This window comes from Arvicanthis niloticus, chromosome 20, assembly GCF_011762505.2.
Source record: "Arvicanthis niloticus isolate mArvNil1 chromosome 20, mArvNil1.pat.X, whole genome shotgun sequence".
Classification (NCBI taxonomy): domain Eukaryota; kingdom Metazoa; phylum Chordata; class Mammalia; order Rodentia; family Muridae; genus Arvicanthis; species Arvicanthis niloticus.
Window position 1 is genome coordinate 16,557,260 of NC_047677.1, and position 18,749 is coordinate 16,576,008.

Sequence of the window (18,749 nt, forward strand, 5' to 3'; positions counted from 1 at the left end):
GGTAGTGTGAAAGCAAGATGAAAATTCAAGGGATGAAAATCCCAAAGAAACACAGTTCAGTGCACTATGCATTTTGTATGAGAACATTTCAGCATCTTTAGAGGTTTCTGTTTGTTCATGCTTTTAATCCCAAAACTCAGCTGAGGCAGAGACAGAGGCAGAGGAGGGTGGGCAAAGAAGGCAGAGAAAGGCAAAGAGACAGAGACACACAGAGAGAGAGAGAGGAGGGGGAGGCAGAGAGGCAGAGGAGGGAGAGGGGGGGGGAGGGGAGAAAGAGAGGCAAAGAATCAGAGAGGGGCAGAGAGAGGGACAGAGAGGCAGAGGTAGAGACACAGAGAAAGGCAAAGAGACAGAGAAACAGAGAGAGGGGCAGAGAGGCAGAGAAACAGAGAGATGCACAGAGAGGGAGAGAGAGATAGAAATACAGAGGGGGAGACAGAGGCAGAGGCAGAGGGAGAGGCAGAGGGAGAGGGACAGGGAGAGGGACAGGGAGAGAGACACAGAGAAGCAGAGAGAGAGAGAGAGAGAGAGAGAGAGAGAGAGAGAGAGAGAGAGAGAGAGACAGGGGCACAGGGGCACAGGGGCACAGGGGCACAGGGGCACAGGGGCACAGGGGCACAGGGGCACAGGGGCACAGGGGCACAGGGGCAGGGGCAGGGGCAGGGGCAGGGGCAGGGGCAGGGGCAGGGGCAGGGGCAGGGGCAGGGGCAGGGGCAGGGGCAGGGGCAGGGGCAGGGGCAGGGGCAGGGGATCTCTGAGTTCAAGCCTAGTCTGGTCTATGTAGCGAGCTCCAAGACAGCTAGAGTGACATGGAGAGATCCTGTCTCAAAAGAAAACAAAACCCAAAAGTTGTTTATTCTTTTCTGATTATAAATATAATAAAAATAGTCATTTAAAATAGTAGCATAGACCATACCAAAAATAAAAGAAATAAATTTCACTAAGCCCCTGTAAACTCAATGTGAGTTCTTTTGAAACATGGCTGTCCCCTTCTTCCACTGTTGAGAGCATGGTGTTCTGCACACACACGCACACCCTCCCGCGCGCTCACACACATACACACACACACACACACACACACACACACGCACACGCACCCCCCACATGCACACGCACCCCCACACGCACCCCCACACGTACACACACACAAACACACATGTGCGCGCGTGCACACACACACACACACACACACACACACACACACACACACACACACAATCTACTTACGTCTCCTTTCCTTTTTTTCTCTCTCTCCAAAATAAGTTCAGCTCTTCTTTTAGCAACCATATCCTCCTGTTGAGGAAACATTTACAGGTTTACGATGGACAAATATGATAAAATCACTTGCTGTGTGTTAACATGCCTTTTCAAGCTGGGGCTAAGGTATGGTGGAAGGGTGGGGACCACATCAGGAAAACACGTGACAGTGATTGACCCGGTGCATCTTTGTCCTTCTGGGCTATCTCCCTCTCAATTGTTGATGATGGTTGGAAATCTACTTTTCTGACTGTGGAGACATGTCTCTGACATCACAGCTGTATCTCTGTGGAAGGCGTAGACATCTTGGGGTGTGTATGCACAGGGAGGGTGAAGGGTTATGGCCTGCTCTTTTCCGGGTCTGACATAGTGGTTCTCTTCACGTCCTCTCCAGAGCACCGCTGCCTCTGCCAAGCCCATCAACTGCTCTGTGTCTGACAGTGGCCTCCTGGGAGGCCTGAATACCACTAATTTAGAAAGAGAAGCATTAACACGTTGGTGATCAGAAAAAAGCTTCAAAGGAGTCCTGCATTCGGGAGGCAGAGACAGGTGGCTATCTGAGTTCAAGCCTGGTCTACAGAGTTCCAAGACAAGACAGGTCTACATAGAAAGACTCTGTATCAAAAAACAAAAACAAAAACAAAAAAAGCTTCAAACAGTTTTTTAACTCCTACTAAAGGGTGAAAAACTTGATGAAAAATGTCTGCATGCTCACTGCAGCATTAAAATGTCTGCATGCTCACTGCAGCATTAAAATGTCTGCATGCTCACTGCAGCATTAAAATTCGAAACCTCAGTTTTTGTGAACACCGCTTAGAAACCTAAGTTGTCTTCCCGTGTACCTTGATTTTTGTCTTCATGTCTTTGATGAGTTTTTTCCTCTCTAATTTCTTGAGCTGTTTCGTCTTCCACTTTTGAACTTGGGCGGGAAGGAGGCGATCAAAGATGTCTTGATCATCAACTTGTATTACAACGGCGGCATCTGGGAAAAATCCTCGCTCTCCCAGAAACTGGGCCTCCTCAGGGTACCGAGGGAAGCCGTCCAGTATGAAGCCCGTGGAGCTGGGTGGAGAATTTCATAGTTTGCTTACAACATCATTGATATTCCAGATAAGCCACACCCAAGAGACAAACACTGAATGTTTCTTTCATATTAAGATCGATCTGTCTATCTATCTATCTATCTATCTATCTATCTATCTATCTATCTATCTATCTATCTAGACTATCTATCTATCAATCGATTATCTATCTATCTATTTATCTATCTATCTATCTATTTATCATCTACCTGCCTATCTAGCTATCAATTTCTATATAACATCTATTACATGAAAGCTGAAGAGGAACCATTTTGTAAGAGGAAAGAAACCAGTGGGAGATTCTATATCTATATCTAATCTATGTCTATATCTATGTCTATGTCTATGTCTATGTCTATGTCTATGTCTATCTATCTATCTATCTATCTATCTATCTATCTATATGAAAATGTCATAAGCATCTCATTAATTTGTATAACTTAAAAATCAAATATGAAAAATTATATTATAGATCTTATATACTCACATAGATCTATTATACTTATACTACGTATGATGTAGGGGGCAAAGAATGCTGGTGCACACAGATAAGCACTGGAGGGGCCAGGAAAGTTAAACCCGAGGGCGGGCATCCTTCCAGGGAAAGAGGTGCTCACCCCATCCTCCTCCCTGTAATCAGAGGCCTCCACCCCTACATGTTATCTCTGCATATATCATAGATTTTAATATGTTTTGATAAATGTTGACTTTATCAGATGGGTAAAAAATACTTTAAAGAATTTACACTTTTTCCACTTGCCAGTCCCTTTTAGTTTGAGAAGTTTTTCTTTTTTGTTTGTTTTTTGTTTTGTTTTGTTTTTAAGACAAGGTCTCACTATGTAACCCTGGCTGGCCTGAAACTTGCTATGTAGACTGGGGAGGACGCTCAAATTCACAAAGATTGCTTGCTTCTGCTTCCTGAGTGCAGGGGTTAAGGGTGCGTACTACCATGTCAGACTTTGGGAAATTTTTAGGTGGCCTGGATATACAGGTATGTAAAGTAGCTATACAAATCAAACTTTAGTGATAACAAACTTGTTTTAAAATAATTCTTTGGCAATACATGTAATTTTACCATCTGTTAAAGATTTTTTTTTTTGTGCTTGCTTATTTTCATGTAAAAAAACCAAGAGGATCCTGTGAGTTTGAGGCTACCCTGGTCTACGAGGTGAGTTCCAGGCCAGTTAGCACTGCACAGTGAGATTCCCATCTCAACAAGCAAACAGGACACCAGCGGAAAAAGCAAGCAAACAAAGAATTAAGTCTTGGCTAAGTGTTTGATGCTGTAGGATATACAGCATCTTCAGTGTCCCTCAGACATGCATTGGCAGTGCCGAGGATGGCATTGTGTATAAATAGGTAATGCAAAATGGCAGCAGCACACTTAGGACCATTTCAAGAATTATTGGAGATGCTGTCCCAATCCTAAGTCAAAAATTCATCCAATGACTTTTCATGAAAATCAACTCACCAACTCAGACAGCAAATTTTAAAATCAAATCCTCTGACTATGCTACCCTGATGCCATCGTGCTCAAGAACGGCAGGAAGAGAGAGACTATCACGTCTTTGCTTTCTGTTAAGCCATTGTGTTTCTATGAGAGCAGAAAGCGTTGTGTGTGTCAAAACCACTGCAGCTCAGGGCCCACACTAGCTTTGCTTCTTTGTGTATTAAAAATATCCTTTACTCTTGCCAAGCCTTTCGTGAGTCCTACACTGAATTTTTGTATGATTCTGTTCCTATCCTATCTGGAGTAACAACTCAGAGGTCAAGAAGCAGGGGCATATGTGACATTTTGTCCTTTCAAGTGTATGAAACTGGATTAAAATAGTATTTGTGCTTGTAATATAAAATTGCAGTTATCTGGCTGATAATAATTGGAAGCTGACTAAAAGTCAACGTTCTCGGCTCAGGAGAACGTTCTCGGTTCAGAGCCTAGCCTGCGGCATGTGCTGCCTTTGAAGCGCCCACTTGACTGGGTCCTCGTGAGGCTTTGACACGCTCCTTCCTCTAGGGTCTCCTTGTGGCCGATGACAATTACTCGTGTGCATATTCTGCCTCAGATGACACGACTTTTAGGGCCATGGGAGTGACCGAAAGGCTGACACGTCTCAATAACGTATTTATAACAAGGCCACCAGATGTCAGTGCGTTTCTTTCCAGTTAGCTCTTCGTGTGTGCATCTTCTTCCTATCGTGTTATATATCTTACATCTGCACCTTTTAAAGTTTAATATCAAATAATATTACATGCCATTGTAAATCTTTTTTTTTTGTTTTTTTTGTTTTTGTTTTTTTTTGGTTTTTAGAGACAGGGTTTCTCTGTGTAGCCCAGGCTGTCCTGGAACTCACTCTGTAGACCAGGCTGGCCTCAAACTCAGAAATCGGCCTGCCTCTGCCTCCCAAATGCTGGGATTAAAGGCGTGTGCCACCACCGCCCGGCTTCCATTGTAAATCTTTATCCTAGTAAAACATGATGGCTGTATAATATTCAATATTTAGACTTTATGGTGAAACTTTTTAGATCAAATTGAATGCATGTCTATTTATCTCTATACCGATATCTATGTTGTTTTTACTTCATATGTTAAAGTTTAAAAATGATTTATTTATTTTTATTTTCTCTCTGTGTGTGTTTTATCTGTGTGTTTGTATATGTCCTACGATGCCAAGACTACCTGGAACTGGGGTTACAGATGGTTGTGAGCTGCTATGTGGGTGCTGGGAATTGAATCTGGGTCCTGGTGCTCTTAATTGTTGGGCCACCGCCCCAGGCATTTTAATTGTTTAATTGATTTAATCTTTTTTGGTCTTTGAGTCTTTTCATTTTTCTTTATATAGACATCATAGTGTGTGGTGTGTGTGGTGTGGTGAGGTGTGGTATGGAAAGGTGTAGAAAGGTGTGGTGAGGTGTGAAGTGGTGTGGTGTGATATGGTGAGGTGTGGTGAGGTGAGGTGTGGTGTGGTGAGGTGTGGTGTGGTGTTGTGAGGTGTGGTGTTGTGTGTTGTGGTGTTGTGAGGTGTGGTGTGGTGAGGCGTGGTGAGGTGAGGTGAGGTGAGGTGTGGTGAGGTGTGGTGTGGTAAGGTGTGGTGTGGTGTGGTCTGGTGTTGTGAGGTGTGGTGAGGTGTGGTGTTGTGTGTTGTGGTGTTGTGAGGTGTGGTGTGGTGTGGTGTGGTGTGGTGTGGTGAGGTGAGGTGAGGTGAGGTGTGGTGAGGTGTGGTGAGGTGTGGTGAGGTGTGGTGTGGTGTTGTGAGGTGTGGTGAGGTGTGGTGTTGTGTGTTGTGGTGTTGTGAGGTGTGGTGTGGTGAGGTGTGGTGTTGTGTGTTGTGGTGTTGTGAGGTGTGGTGTGGTGTGGTGTGGTGAGGTGAGGTGAGGTGAGGTGAGGTGTGGTGAGGTGTGGTGTGAGGAGCTAAGTTGATGAAGAACAACTTTCAAGCTGTGAGTGGTTTGCTCAAGTTTCCCAGAGCTATCTATCTGATGTGGGGAAGAAGAACATTTTTTTTAAAAGCTTGATGACATAGTCCCACTCCCTCCTTTCAGACAGGCAGCAGATGCGAAGAGGCCTGGAGGAGACTGGACGTAGCCATCTAAGCCTGCTGTATATTTCAGTTCATGTTTTTCAGACTGAGATAATGCAAATTTCTATCCCATTCTATGTAACCAAATTTTTAATATGATTAAATTCTAGAACTATCTGAGAGAGGTGGCTGTGACAGCATCATTAATGCTCACATATGCTGAGTGAGTTGACCTCAGTAGATTACAGCTGCTCTTCTGGTGGGAAAATGAGGAGAGGCTTAAACTCCAGTGACTTGATGATTTGTCCTGTGTGGGACAGGACTGGTGTGGGTATTCGCTAATGGGCTAAGAGTGGACAGACACCTAGTGGTCATGACGGCAGTCATTACAAGGATCGGGGGGAGAGGGGGAGAGTCCTGCACGGCGGCACAGCATGAGGGTATGTGGGCTTAGAACACCGTTCTCGACTAAGGCTATGCACTAGAATCACCCAGGGACCATAAAAAGTACTGGTGCCTGGGTCCTGGTCTCAGAGTTTTGGGATAGGTCTCTGGCACCAGTATTTTTCAGAAGCACAGATGTTTTAATGTGTTGTTTACATAGACGAGTAAGAGCAAATCCTTACAAATCAGACTAAGTTTTACCATTAAGAACAAAGGAAATAGAATCAGTAAGAAACAAGAGCCCTTGCGAATGAAGGCACCGTATTGGTTCTTTAAGCCACCACTCAGAAAGAATGGGGTCTAGGACTTCCGAAGGCAGGGGCTCGTTGTCAGTCAGACTCAGCTTGATTGCTTCTTCTTCCTCTGTGAATTGTACATCTGGAAGCTAAAGGCACAAGTGAGAAAATAAGAGGCTGGTAAGCCCCAGGTTGGCAAACAGTGCTACTTTACAACTGACTGAAAGAGGATTGTTTCTCTCTGAGGTTACTTTTGACACTGCTGCTTGTAACCATTTTAAAACCTGCGTTCTGGACCAGTAGATTATGGATTAGATACTAATGGAACCTTGTGTAGCCAGGGAGAACACAACTGACTTTCACATGTGGTACCAGGGTCACAGTGTGTCACTTTCTGCCCCAAACCTTCTTGATTCACATCACACATCCGTTGTGGATTTGGTTTAAGAATTGTACTATGCTCATTGGGTTCCCAAAATTGCACAAGTATCCAGAATGTGAGGTGCTGAGGGTCCCTGCCCCCAGCTGGTTTCAACTGGTAAATAAAGTTGCCACCGGCCAATGGCTGGGCAAGGAGACAGACAGAGGCAGGACTTCAGGATTCAGGGGCAAGGAGTGTCTAGAACACCATGCTGGGAAAGCAGAAAGATCGGGCCTGAGAAGTGCAGGAAGCATACCAAACACATGAGAGCCAGGGAAGAGCAGCCCCAGCTGGGTCTGGGGCAGCCAGGGTGGAATATAGGTTTTATTAAGTAATAATTCAGGAACATCAGCGGGGAGAGTGTATTAACCACATGGATGTTTGGGAACAGCATAGCTGATTAAGGCATATTAAATATAGGCTCTCTCTCTCTCTCTCTCTCTCTCTCTCTCTCTCTCTCTCTCTCTTTCTCTCTCTCTGTGTGTGTGTTTCATTTAGGAATCCAGAACATTGTTGAAGGTCGTGAGGAACTTGTGCCCGGTGTCCACAGAGGCCAGAAAAGGGCATTGGATTCCCTGGGACTGGAGTTATAGATGGTTGTGAGCCACCATGTAGATACTTGGACCACCTACACTGTTAGGAGCAAAAAGTTCTCCTCGTCGCTGAGCCATTTTCCAGGTTCTGTAACGGAACTATTTTTGATTGCTGGACTTCAATCCCTTGACAGCTGGACCTCGGTAGTGAGCCTCAGGAGGAGGGAGTGGCCACATAAGGGAATAAACCCTGGGGGCTAGCTTTAGGAGTGCAATCTAATGATTTTTAGCAAGGCAGAGGGATTGGGGAGAAGGGCAAGGCCAGCCAGAGCCGTGATGGCCAGAATTCCTTCACACAATTGTATAGTTAAAAGCAAGCATCACTTAATACTGGCCAGGAAGATGGACCCAGGCTGGGTCCATATCTAGGATTCCTGAATTAGTTTATTCAGGTGCTCATAGAGGCACAATCCACACAGGCACTGAGCTGCCTGTCTTTGTTCAGTGGGGGCAAGCAGACATCCTCTCGTTCTTCCTGCCTGCATCTTTCTTGCCCTATTACTGAGCCTATACATCCTGGCCAAGCATATTCTGTGCAGTCGGGGCGACTCGACTATCCCTGTTTACTGACGAGAAGACACATGGCGTGTTATCTTACAGGAACAACGACCCCCAGCATTCCAGGAAGTTGCCTGTCCCTGGGCAAGTGGGGCTTCCAGGCTCACTTTAGCCCTTTCTTACCTGCTTCTTTGTAGCGTCTTCTTCGAGCTTCACATTCGCCTGAGCTGCAAGCTCTTCCAGCTCTTGCTTCGTCGATTGCTCCTCCTCAGAGTCGTCCTCAAACTCAGGCCCAAATTTCCTTTCAGCCTTGAGCAGCATTTTTTCTTGGAGAAATTCTTCAAACTGAATGTGGAAGATGCCAAAATTTTCCGCCAGCTTTCTTGCACACACAGTTTTACCAGAGCCATGAGGACCCAGAAGACAAATCCTTAGTGGAGGAGCCTGGCACAGGGGGTGGGAGCAGGGGGCAAAGGAGAAGAAGCCTTGAGTAATTAGCCTGGTTCACACCTGGATCACAGCACTCAGGCATTCAGGGGCCAGCGCTGCCTGCGTTCGGAGACCTTGTCTCAACCAAAAAAAAAAAAAAAAAAAAAAAAAAAACAATCAGAAACCAAATAATCTCTCCCCCCAACCACAAGAGCACAAAACAAAACAAAAAACAAAAAACAAAAAACAAAAAACAAAAAACAAAAAAAAAAAAAGAAGACGAGGAGGAGGAGAAGACTTAAGTAATTTTTAAGTTTTATTTTATGTGTTTGAGTGTTTTACCTGCATGTGAATGCCTGGTGCCCGAGGAGGTCAGAAGAGGGCAACGGATGCCATGGAGTTAGCAGCCGGTTATGAGTTTGAGAATTGAACCCAGGTTCTCCGAAAGAGCAACAAGTGATCTTAACTGAATGAACTCTCTCTCTCTAGCCTCAGGAATTCTTCTTCTGTTTTAAGAGTTTATTTTTAGCAGCATGAGTGTGTGTAAGTGTGGGTATCTGAGAAGTTCAGAAGAGGGTTTGGAAGCCCTGCAGCTGGAATTATAGGTGGTTGTGAGTCACCTAAGATGAGAACCAAACTCAGGTCCTCTGCCAGAGCGGTCTGTGGTTCAAGGTGCTCCGCCCACCTCTCCAGCCTCCCATAGACACCAAGCCGTATTTTACAAATTCAGTTATATTTAGGCATTAGGAAACCAGTGAACATAATTCACTGCACCAAAAATAGCTTTTAGGGGTGAGAATGGCCTTCACGTTATCCTGTCGTGTATGCCAAAAGGCATTTAATGAAAAGTAGCTTTAGTTTAAAAAAGTAAGTGATAACTTCCTTATTAACATGTTAATAGGACATGTTAGACTCTCAGTATGAGAGAAAAACAGAAAGACTCTCAGTGTGAGTAAAAAGAATCTCTCTACCAAAGAAAGGAAAGTCTATTTGGAGTGGAACTTCAAAGATGTTGCCACTAATTCCACACTGATGTCCACACTGTGATTTCACACTGTGGTGTCACTGATGTCCACACTCTGGTGTCCACACTGTGATTCCACACTGTGGTGTCCACACTGTGATTCCACACTGTGGTGTCTACACTAAAGCTGAAGAAGCCAGAAGCCCGTTTTCCCAGTGTCATGTGGTCTTGCCCTGTACGTGAGGTGGTCAGGGACAATGTTGACAGTAGTGAGTGTGGGAAGTGACTATAAAACCAGTGAAGGTCATCGACAAGGGGACGGTGGTGCTGTGCTTGGGTAGTCTGGGCCTCAGGGGAACAGGAGGCACTAACGAGTGAGAGGTAGAAGAATAGTGTCATAATCCATTTGTTTCTGTGTCAGAAATTCTGGGAGTTCAGAGACAAAGAGGCGGCCTGCGATGTAGCTCAGCTGACAGAGTGCTTGCCTAGTGTGCATGATACCCTGGGTTCAATGACTAGAACAAAAAACCCTCATTGTGATGGTACATGCCGGTGAGTCCAACAATTGGAATGTGGCGGACCTCTTTGGCTACATAGAAAATTCAAAGGCCATCTTGGGAGACAGGAGACCTGGCCTCAAGAATAGCAACAACAGCAACAACAACAACAACAACAACAACAACAACAACAACAACAACATAACATGTAGAAAACACTATGAAGCTCCAAGATTCTGGGGGCCTTCATGGTAAGTATGCACTGTGTACCAAATACAACACATTAGAAAGACTCGGGGTTAGGGCAAATTTAAGAACACCAAGAATAAAAAGAAATTATTTGTTTTTAGATTATTAAAAAAAAAAAAAGGAGAGAGAGAGTTATCTATTAAAGAATGATTCTCAGCCTAGAATACTAGATGCTAACACACAAGAGAGGACCATCCTTAATATTCAGGAGGAAAAATGATGTGCAGTCTAGAAGCCTATGTGATCCAAACTGCCAAGCACACGGGCGCTATCAGGTAGAAAGGACAGCCCCATGAAACAGAGAGATCTAAATAAACGTCGGTTCTGCCTTGGCTTGTTCCTTTATGCTCTGTGTTAGCATCTGGATTGCCTGCTGAGGGACCATGTTGATCGCCCTCATGAGGTCACTCACCTTCTATCTTTAGCTCAAGCTCTGGACTCTGATAGACTGAAATCAACTGATTGGTCATTGGAGAAAAACAATGGAAAGCAAGGATGCTGCATGGAGAAAATCACATGAAAAGATCATATACGGATCTCTGTACTTGACAGACAGGGTCGCCTGGCACCCAGACGGTGTTCAGACAGCTGGCCAAGGACAACCGTGCTCCTTGAAAGTCCAAAGTGCTTTATGTTTTACAGGAGGAGTGAAAAATTAAAAAGGAGTAGGTTTCCTGGGTGTAGACCTTAGTGGATCCCACATGGTGGGAGGAGACACATAACACCTCATTAACCCTTATTTGTGATGCCAAATATCAGGTAGAAAAGACACAGGGTGAGTGTTGGCTTGGCATCGGCGTTTCTAAGTGTTGCGTTTTGGTCTGTTGCTGTGTAGTGTAATGCTAAAGACTGGCCCTTGGTTGCCTCAGGGATGAGATCCTCAAGTACACCAAGGTATGCTATGTGACCTGCCCCCTCCAAGCTATCCCTGATTGGTCAATAAAGATGCTTACAGCCTATAGCTGGGCAGAAGAGAGGTGGGCAGGGTTTCAGTTCCCAGGGCTGGGGTCTGAGGCAGGACCATGAGAAAGGAGAGAAGAAGGTAGAGTGAGAAGAGCCATCATGGGGTAGGTGAGTCATGAAATCACGGCCATGAGGGCTGGCCAATTGGAGTTAGGAGCAGCCCAGATAGAACATGGCAAGTTATAACTCGGGGTTATTAATAGAGAAGGAGATACTGATAGCTTAGAAGGTAGATATGTGCCCAGCTCTAGTGTCTTAAAGGCGTATTACAAATATATAAGTTTTGTGTCTTCTATCTGGGAACTGGATGATCAAAGATGGGGCAGAAATGCCCAATTGAGATGAATATTTACTGCAACAACTATAGAAGTCAAACCCGATAACTACTTTTTTGCCAGATTGCATGCAAAAAGCTATTTATTTTTAAGCTTAAGTGTTATTGCTATGTTTTTGTTTGTTTGTTGTTGGCTTTTAGTGAGATCAGAGACTTCACCATAGCACACACTGATGGGAGAGCACGGAGGAAATCACTAGCATAGGGACAGTGTTTTCACCTTTAATGGTTCGTTCTGGGACACATAGTCCTCAGGATGCTCCAGAAACTTCTCCTTCGCCTCCTGGCTTGAGAAATAGTATACCTTTTCCCGGTATTTAACAGCATCATCCGTGTTGCCCGGTTGTAGGACAAAGTTTTCTTTGAGAACCACCGGGCAGAAGTGTTTGGTATCTCCCAAGTGTCTCCTCTTTTCTTTAATTTTTTCTTCACCCTAGAAATATTATTCGACAGTGAAAATTCCATTGTTTTCCTCCCACCAGTGGGCACACATTCTAACCTGTTCCTGTGAGCACCCCTCAGACTCTGTTGGGTAAATAGCTCTGCGTGCGTAAAAGCCAGGGACACATTTCGGCATAGATGCAGCAGCTTTGAAACTAGAAACAGAATACTTTGCAAATTATCCTGCAACATTGCTTTCCTCCACAAAAGGAGCAGCTGCGGCACTTTTTTGTCCAGCTGCATAACTGGACAGTCAGGCTGACCAGTCAGGTTGAGCGTGGTCTGCCCTCTGGCTAACGCAGTGTGAAAGTGAGCAGCCATTGCTTGCATGATTCTAGATCACAGTTTACACTGCTGGAGCAGCAGCTTGCTCGTCCTCAGCCATCCGCTGGAGAGCAGGGCTGCCTGGTGCATGGTGCCCACTCAGGCAGCTGGTGAAGGGCAGCGCTCCCGACAGACTCGAAGCACTTTGTGCACTGATGAACTGTGCAGTCACTGCTGGGTTTCAGGGGCATAGCTACATGGATTTAAATCCAACAAGGTGAGCAAATCAGACCAAGAGGAACTGCAGAGGCGAGAGGGGACATTCTTTCTAATTTCTTCTTTAACTTTTTATTGATTCTTTGTGAAGTTCATAGCATGCGCTCCAGTCCCACTCATCTCCCAGTCCTTTCATATCTGCCCGTCACCCTTGCAACACCCCCAAAAGAAGGTAAAATAAGATAGACTTAAAAACAGTCTTGGCAGTATACCCTTTTGTCCACACATTTATTTACAATGAGTAATGACTGGGTTTGAAGCCTCTGGCTTCTTTACACTATCATTACTGGATCTTTGCTAGGACCCTCCTCAGATATCCTGTTGCTACCCTGTGCTGTGTGTGGAGGCTCTGCAGTTTTGGATCTTCAGGACTAGCCCTTTCACACATTCCAGCAGTTCAAAGATAGGGTAGCTGTTAGGGCCGGCCAACTCAAAGCCCTGCATCTGGGCCTGGGAGGTAGCTGAATTGGTTAGCCTGCCATCTTTCCTGCCACCAAGGTGAGTTCACCCAATGCCACAACCTGCAAGGGGCAGGGTCAGCTCTTCTGCTCATGTCCTTGGGGCTGGCTCACTTGCATCCAGCCACCAGGCCCAGCTCTACTGTGCTGCCCAGGAAAGGGTAGCATTGCTCTCCCTAGTGTTGCAGCCACGGATGGGCAGCAGCATGGGAGGGGGAGAAGGCATCTTTCCCTTGCCCAAGCCACCCCATGGCAGAGTAGGGCTGGGCCAGCTCTCCTGTGCTCACTCCTTGGGGCTGGCTCACCCCATCCCCTGCCTGCAAGGTCGGCTCTACTGTGTGTCTAGGTGGATGGGGCCAACTATTAGGAGTGGAGCGGGGACATTTTTACTTCGTGCTGATTTGGAGGGAAAAGCATTGAGCTTTTTAAGGTCTGCTGGCTATTACTTATAGGGTTTTTTTTTTCCAGATATCTTTTATCAAGATGAGAAAGTTCCCTTTGGTTTTTAGATATATTTTAAATTTAGTCTTTGAGAATGTCATATATGTATACAATGTATTTCAATCATCTTGGCTCTGAATTCTTCCCCTCACACTGGACCAATCCCTTTCCTAACTTGATGTCTTCTTCTTCTTCTTCTTCTTCTTCTTCTTCTTCTTCTTCTTCTTCTTCTTCTTCTTCTTCTTCTTCTTCTTCTTCTTCTTCTTCTTCTTCTTCTTTTTTATGACCCACTGATTCCAATTAGCATTGCCCATGTACACAGGAGTGCTGGGCCACCCGCTGGGGCCCAGTCAGCCTACCCGGAACCATAAGGAAAACTGATGTCCCTGCCATAGCGGCCAACAGCCATTCTTCAGCTGGGCTCAGGTGCCCCTTTGCACCAACTGAAACAACTGAAGCATTTGTAAGAACACACCTTTTGTTTTCTATAATTAGTACTAGACTATGGGTTTTGCCAAATGCTGCTTCCATATCAATTGAGAAAGTCACGTGTCTCCAACCCCACAGTATTGGACAGTTGCGTGCTGTCCAAATGTTAAAGCAAGACTTTCTGGGACAAACTCTGCTTGGATATGATGATATATTATTCTTTTGATGCATTTTTTGAAATGTTGTTAAACTTTTTTTTAAGAGTTTCTAGGTAAACTATTCTCTTTCCTTTGTTTTTTTGTTTGTTTTTTTGTTTTTGGAGACAGGGTTTCTCTGTGTAGCCCTGGCTGTCCTGGAACTCACTCTGTAGACCAGGCTGGCCTCGAACTCAGAAATACACCTGTCTCCACCTCCCAAGTGCTGGGATTAAAGGCGTGGGCCACCACCACATAAAGCCAGCTTTATTTCTTCCACAAACATTTGGAAACATTTATGAGATTTTCTTTCTTCCAGCTTCTGTATGTCTGAAAAACTTTAAATTGTCTTCAGATTTTTTTATTGGTTATTTTATTTATTTACATCTCAATTGTTATCCCCCTTCCCAGTTTCCCCTCCACAAGCCCCTATCCTCCCCCACTTCCCCTTCCTCTATGGGGGAGCTCCCCCAGTCGCCCACCCCTCCTCCCCCAGTGACCTAGCGTTCCCCTGCCCTGGGTCATCTAGCCTCCTCGGCATGCCTAACAAGATCATTGTTCTTGTGAATGTGGCATGGCCTTCTTCTCCTGCCTCTTCTAACAAGTTACTTGCAGCATGAATACCACATACTTGGTGTTGTTTTCCTTATGTGTCTTTGAAAGCATTGCCTTGGTCATGGTGTTTCTTCACAGCTAATTATTAAATGCTGATTAAGACCGGAGAGTTCCCAAGGGTTCCGAGTATACATGGAGCAGGCTGCTGAAATTCCCCATGGGCCCACTCCTTTTCCCCTCATTGTTTTTCTTAACTCCTCTTTTGCTTAGTGTTAGATACTTCACATCTTCCAGTTCCTTCCTCTGTGGTGTCCAGATGACTGTCATTCTAGCCAACGCCTGTTTCACTCCGCATTTTCTCCTTTTCAAACCATAGGGCTCACATCGTGTGTCTGTCACACCGTCTCTATCTCTGCTTCCTGCTTCGAATTTACAGGACTCTACTAACAGCCTTTTCAACGTCCTCATCATCCAGCGCCGATGTGTTTGTCAGTTCTATAGTAGTTTGAGTTGTTGATTTTTTCCTTTTCATTGTGAATCATATATATATATGATTCAATATATATTCATATATATATATTCATATATATGATTCTATATATATATTCATATATATGATTATATATATATATATATATATATATATATATATATACATATATATATATATATATAAAAGCAGATTTGGCAATCCTTGAGTAGATGCCAAAGTTGATGTTGGAACATCATCGAGATTTTTGAGCTTGTTCTTAGATATAGTTGAGTTGTCTGGGTAGTTTAATGCTTTTGCTGTTATGGTAGTTGGAGCAAAGCCCATTTATCTTATATTTAATTATGCCCCATCTCTGAAGCCATGCCCTTGCTAGCACTTTACCCCATTCTTTGTGGCTGGTGAGATTTTTTTGTGCTGGAGTATTAAAGGTGGCCAGATATAAAAACACAAGTTTTCAATATTATAGACAGCTCAAGAACTGCCTGCAGATACACAGGAGGGACAACTCCATTGCAGACCAGAGGGAACACAGAATAATACCCCAAAACATTGCAGAAAACTTTAGATGAAGACGCACTGACTAAGAGCAGGGCAAACCTCACATCCCTTGGCCATGCTTACATCAGCTCCTTGGCGAGAAAGCGCTGTAAGCCCCTGACAAAAACTTCTATTATCATTTGCTGCTGCCTGCTCACCTGCTCACCTGCTCACCTGCTCCGATCTCTGTGCTTAAATTAGGCAATAGTAAGTTAATTCCAAGTGCCTGTTTAGTTAACTTGTTTAACTTAGTAGATTATATTTTTATTTGTAAAGACTCATATTGAAAGAACAATTCCCTGCTTTATTGTTCACATATGACTAATCTGGGTATTACCAAATGATACTGTTTATCACGATTCTGGTGCCAGTGATATAGACGGGTGTCTGAATGTGGGTTGATCCTGTTGAGCATTGTTCAATATTATCACATGAAGAGCCTTGCAGATGCTCTGATGCTGCCCTGCACATACCTGCTTATATTCATAAAATATTTATAATATCAATAATCAATTTTTTTTTCTGTAGAAAAAAACATAAAAAGATTTCTCTTTTATGTTTTCCTGGGTGTTCTTCCCCCCCACCCCCCACATTAAGTAGCCCTGGCATTTTAAAGAGTCATGGGAAACTCAGGCAAAAAGGAGGAAGCTTTTGTTTATGACGATGGGGGTGGGGATCCAGCTCAGCACATGAGCATCTGCCCGGCTACATACGACCCTAGGCTCAATCTCAGTGCTTGAAAAATACAAAGAACAAAAACAAGGTAGAGGAGAGAAAAGAGTTAAAGATGCCCTCTATTTGTTTACCTGGTGGGGGCACCCCACAGGGGTAAGTACCACTCTGGACACACGAGTTTCTCAGCCATTTCTTGTGAGACTGAGCAGTATCTCAACTCACCCATACCTCCTCTTCTTCCTCTTCCTCTTCCTCCTGCTCCTCATCGATGTCTGTTTCAGCCTGATAGTCTTCTGCTTCTTCTTCGTAATCTTCCGCGTTTAATTCCCAGGCACTATACTTAAAAGGCCCTGTTGGTATTTGAAAGGAAAATATTTTTAAAACAATAAAAAGTTATTGGTATAGTAGTGGAGATAGGAAAGTTAATTACAGTCATTATCTCTTGGTTTTGCTATGTGACAGGAGGCCTCTGTAAGTTCTCTCTATGACAGTCAGTTGGCTTGACCAGTGTTAGTGTGCCCATGGCTGCTCTATGCACTACTTGCAATACGTTGAGACCTTTTATATATGACCCTCAGATGTACTGAATTGTCATGTAAGAAGCCGTTAGAGCAGGCTTAAAGCTCTAGAATGTTCTGGGCCAGAGCCCGCTTGTGACTGCACTCTGTGACGTCAGCCTTACTTTCCATGGTCTCAATTACGCGCTGCAGGAGCTCCGTGGGCGTTTTGTTGGCGATATCCACTGTTAATATCGGAACCAAACTGTCGGAAATCATCTGCTCCATCTGTTTCCAAAATATTATGTAATTGCCCATCGCTTCCTTCAGTGCTTCCATTTCAGGAACGTTGGGGTAGCCATCTTCTGGGAACTCGGGCAGCACGGCTTTCAAACAGAAGTTAAAAGAGAGGAAAAGGCTCTGAGGAGAGTCTCTCCAGTCAGAACTACCAAAAAGGTGTATACTGTATCATGTTTTAAAAAAAAATTCAACAAAGAAAACATAATATTCTGAACACTAACATAACATATATATAATTATAAATTCATATTCTAAATATATCATATATGCTATTAGATGATTAATTGCCTATTAGTAGAACTAAAATCACGTGGCTGATGAGTGAATTTCATATGGAAACTTTAACTATTGATGCAAAGTGTAAAATACAATCAGGTGAAACAGTGTTGTAAACTGTACAGTTATGCTTTTAAATGGATTGACATAAACAAACAAAATTCATATTGGCTGGCACACAGCCTAAAAAGAACTACGCAGAGACTAACTGTGATCCCTTAGGAAAGCAGGCGCTCGTCCAGTCTAACCTTTCTGATTGTCCTCAGAGTCCAGAACCTCTTTGGATTCCTTTTGTGGTTCTGCTTCGGCTGTGGTGTCCCCAGGAGGCTTGAATTCTAAAGTGATATTACATGTGAAAGTTTGGCACAAACATTTTTTTTTCAAAACTTACTTTAAATTATAGATAATATGTCTCATTGAAAACATAGATTTTTTTTTTTTTTAAATTAAAGGATGGCATAAAGTAGAGGCCAAGGCAGAAAATGAATACTTAAAATATACAGACAGACAGTCTCAGTGGATACAGTCTCAGTGGGAAAGAATGTTTGCTTCACAAGCATGAAGTGGACCTGGGTTTGAGTCCCTAGAACCCATGTGCAAACCTGGGTATGGCTGTGTGTGTTGGTATCCAGAGCCAGCTTGGCAAACCGGCTCCAAACTCAGGAATGTCACACATAGGTGATATCTGTTGTCATGACAACTCTGCATACCTTCTTGGAGCCCACTCCTCATACTCACCTGGAACTGCCTATGCCACAGCATCAAAAAAAAAGGGGGGGGAACCTTTCTCTAACTTTGACACCATTTTCCCTGGTCTTTCTCTCTCTCCTCTTTGTCCCTGATCTTCCCTAATAAAACCTTTGCCATGTGGAACTGCTTTGGACCGGTGTGGTCTATCTGGACAGGAGCCGCCATTCCAACACAACAGTGTGTCCTTATTACCCTAGCATTGAAAGGTTGAGATGGGAAGGGGGGGTCCAAGAGCTAACGGAACAGCCAATCTGGTTTATCGACAGATGCTGACTCAAGGTAATAGGAAGAGAGTGATAGAGGAAGACACCTGAAGTCCCCCTTTGCCTTCCAGATGTGTGTGCACAAGTACAGGTGCACCCCCCCACACATGCACATACCACACATATATGTACCCACCCCACCAATACACTAATTAGAATAACAGTAGACACATAGCACATACCATCCTAGTTGGTAACTGTTAAATATTTTAAAAATCTCATTATGGTGGCATCAGATCTGCAATGCCCAACGGTCCCTTTAATTTATCATTAAGTATTCCTGAGAATGCACCAAGAGCAGGGAGTGGGGAGGAGAGCAGGGCCTGAGTCTCTGTGAAGCTGAAGAGCCTCTGTCTGGCTGCGTCCCTGTCAGAGGGACAACATGTAAAGCACACTTCTTACATGATATAGGACA

The 18,749-nt window shown here is 44.3% G+C and overlaps 1 protein-coding gene across 9 annotated transcripts in view; it reads right to left on the reverse strand.

Moving 5' to 3' along the window:
• Ak9 (adenylate kinase 9) overlaps nt 1-18,749 on the reverse strand; it is a 134,202-nt gene that overhangs the window by 41,497 nt on the left and 73,956 nt on the right. For 5 of the 9 annotated variants that reach the window (XR_013105483.1, XR_013105482.1, XR_013105480.1 and 2 more), the window contains exons 21-28: nt 17,570-17,656; nt 16,931-17,131; nt 16,471-16,598; nt 11,706-11,918; nt 8,233-8,493; nt 6,562-6,686; nt 2,100-2,319; nt 1,228-1,293 (exon numbers count right to left, since the gene is read on the reverse strand). Coding sequence is in view for 4 of the 9 variants with exons in the window: in XM_076917160.1 (XP_076773275.1) it covers nt 1,228-1,293; nt 2,100-2,319; nt 6,562-6,686; nt 8,233-8,493; nt 11,706-11,918; nt 16,471-16,598; nt 16,931-17,131; nt 17,570-17,656 (1,301 nt within the window). In the remaining 5 variants the exon portion in view is untranslated. Of the gene's footprint in view, nt 1-1,227; nt 1,294-2,099; nt 2,320-6,561; nt 6,687-8,232; nt 8,494-11,705; nt 11,919-16,470; nt 16,599-16,930; nt 17,132-17,569; nt 17,657-18,749 lie in introns of those variants that run through there. The other 4 variants (XR_013105481.1, XM_076917161.1, XM_076917159.1 and 1 more) reach the window with 2 other exon arrangements.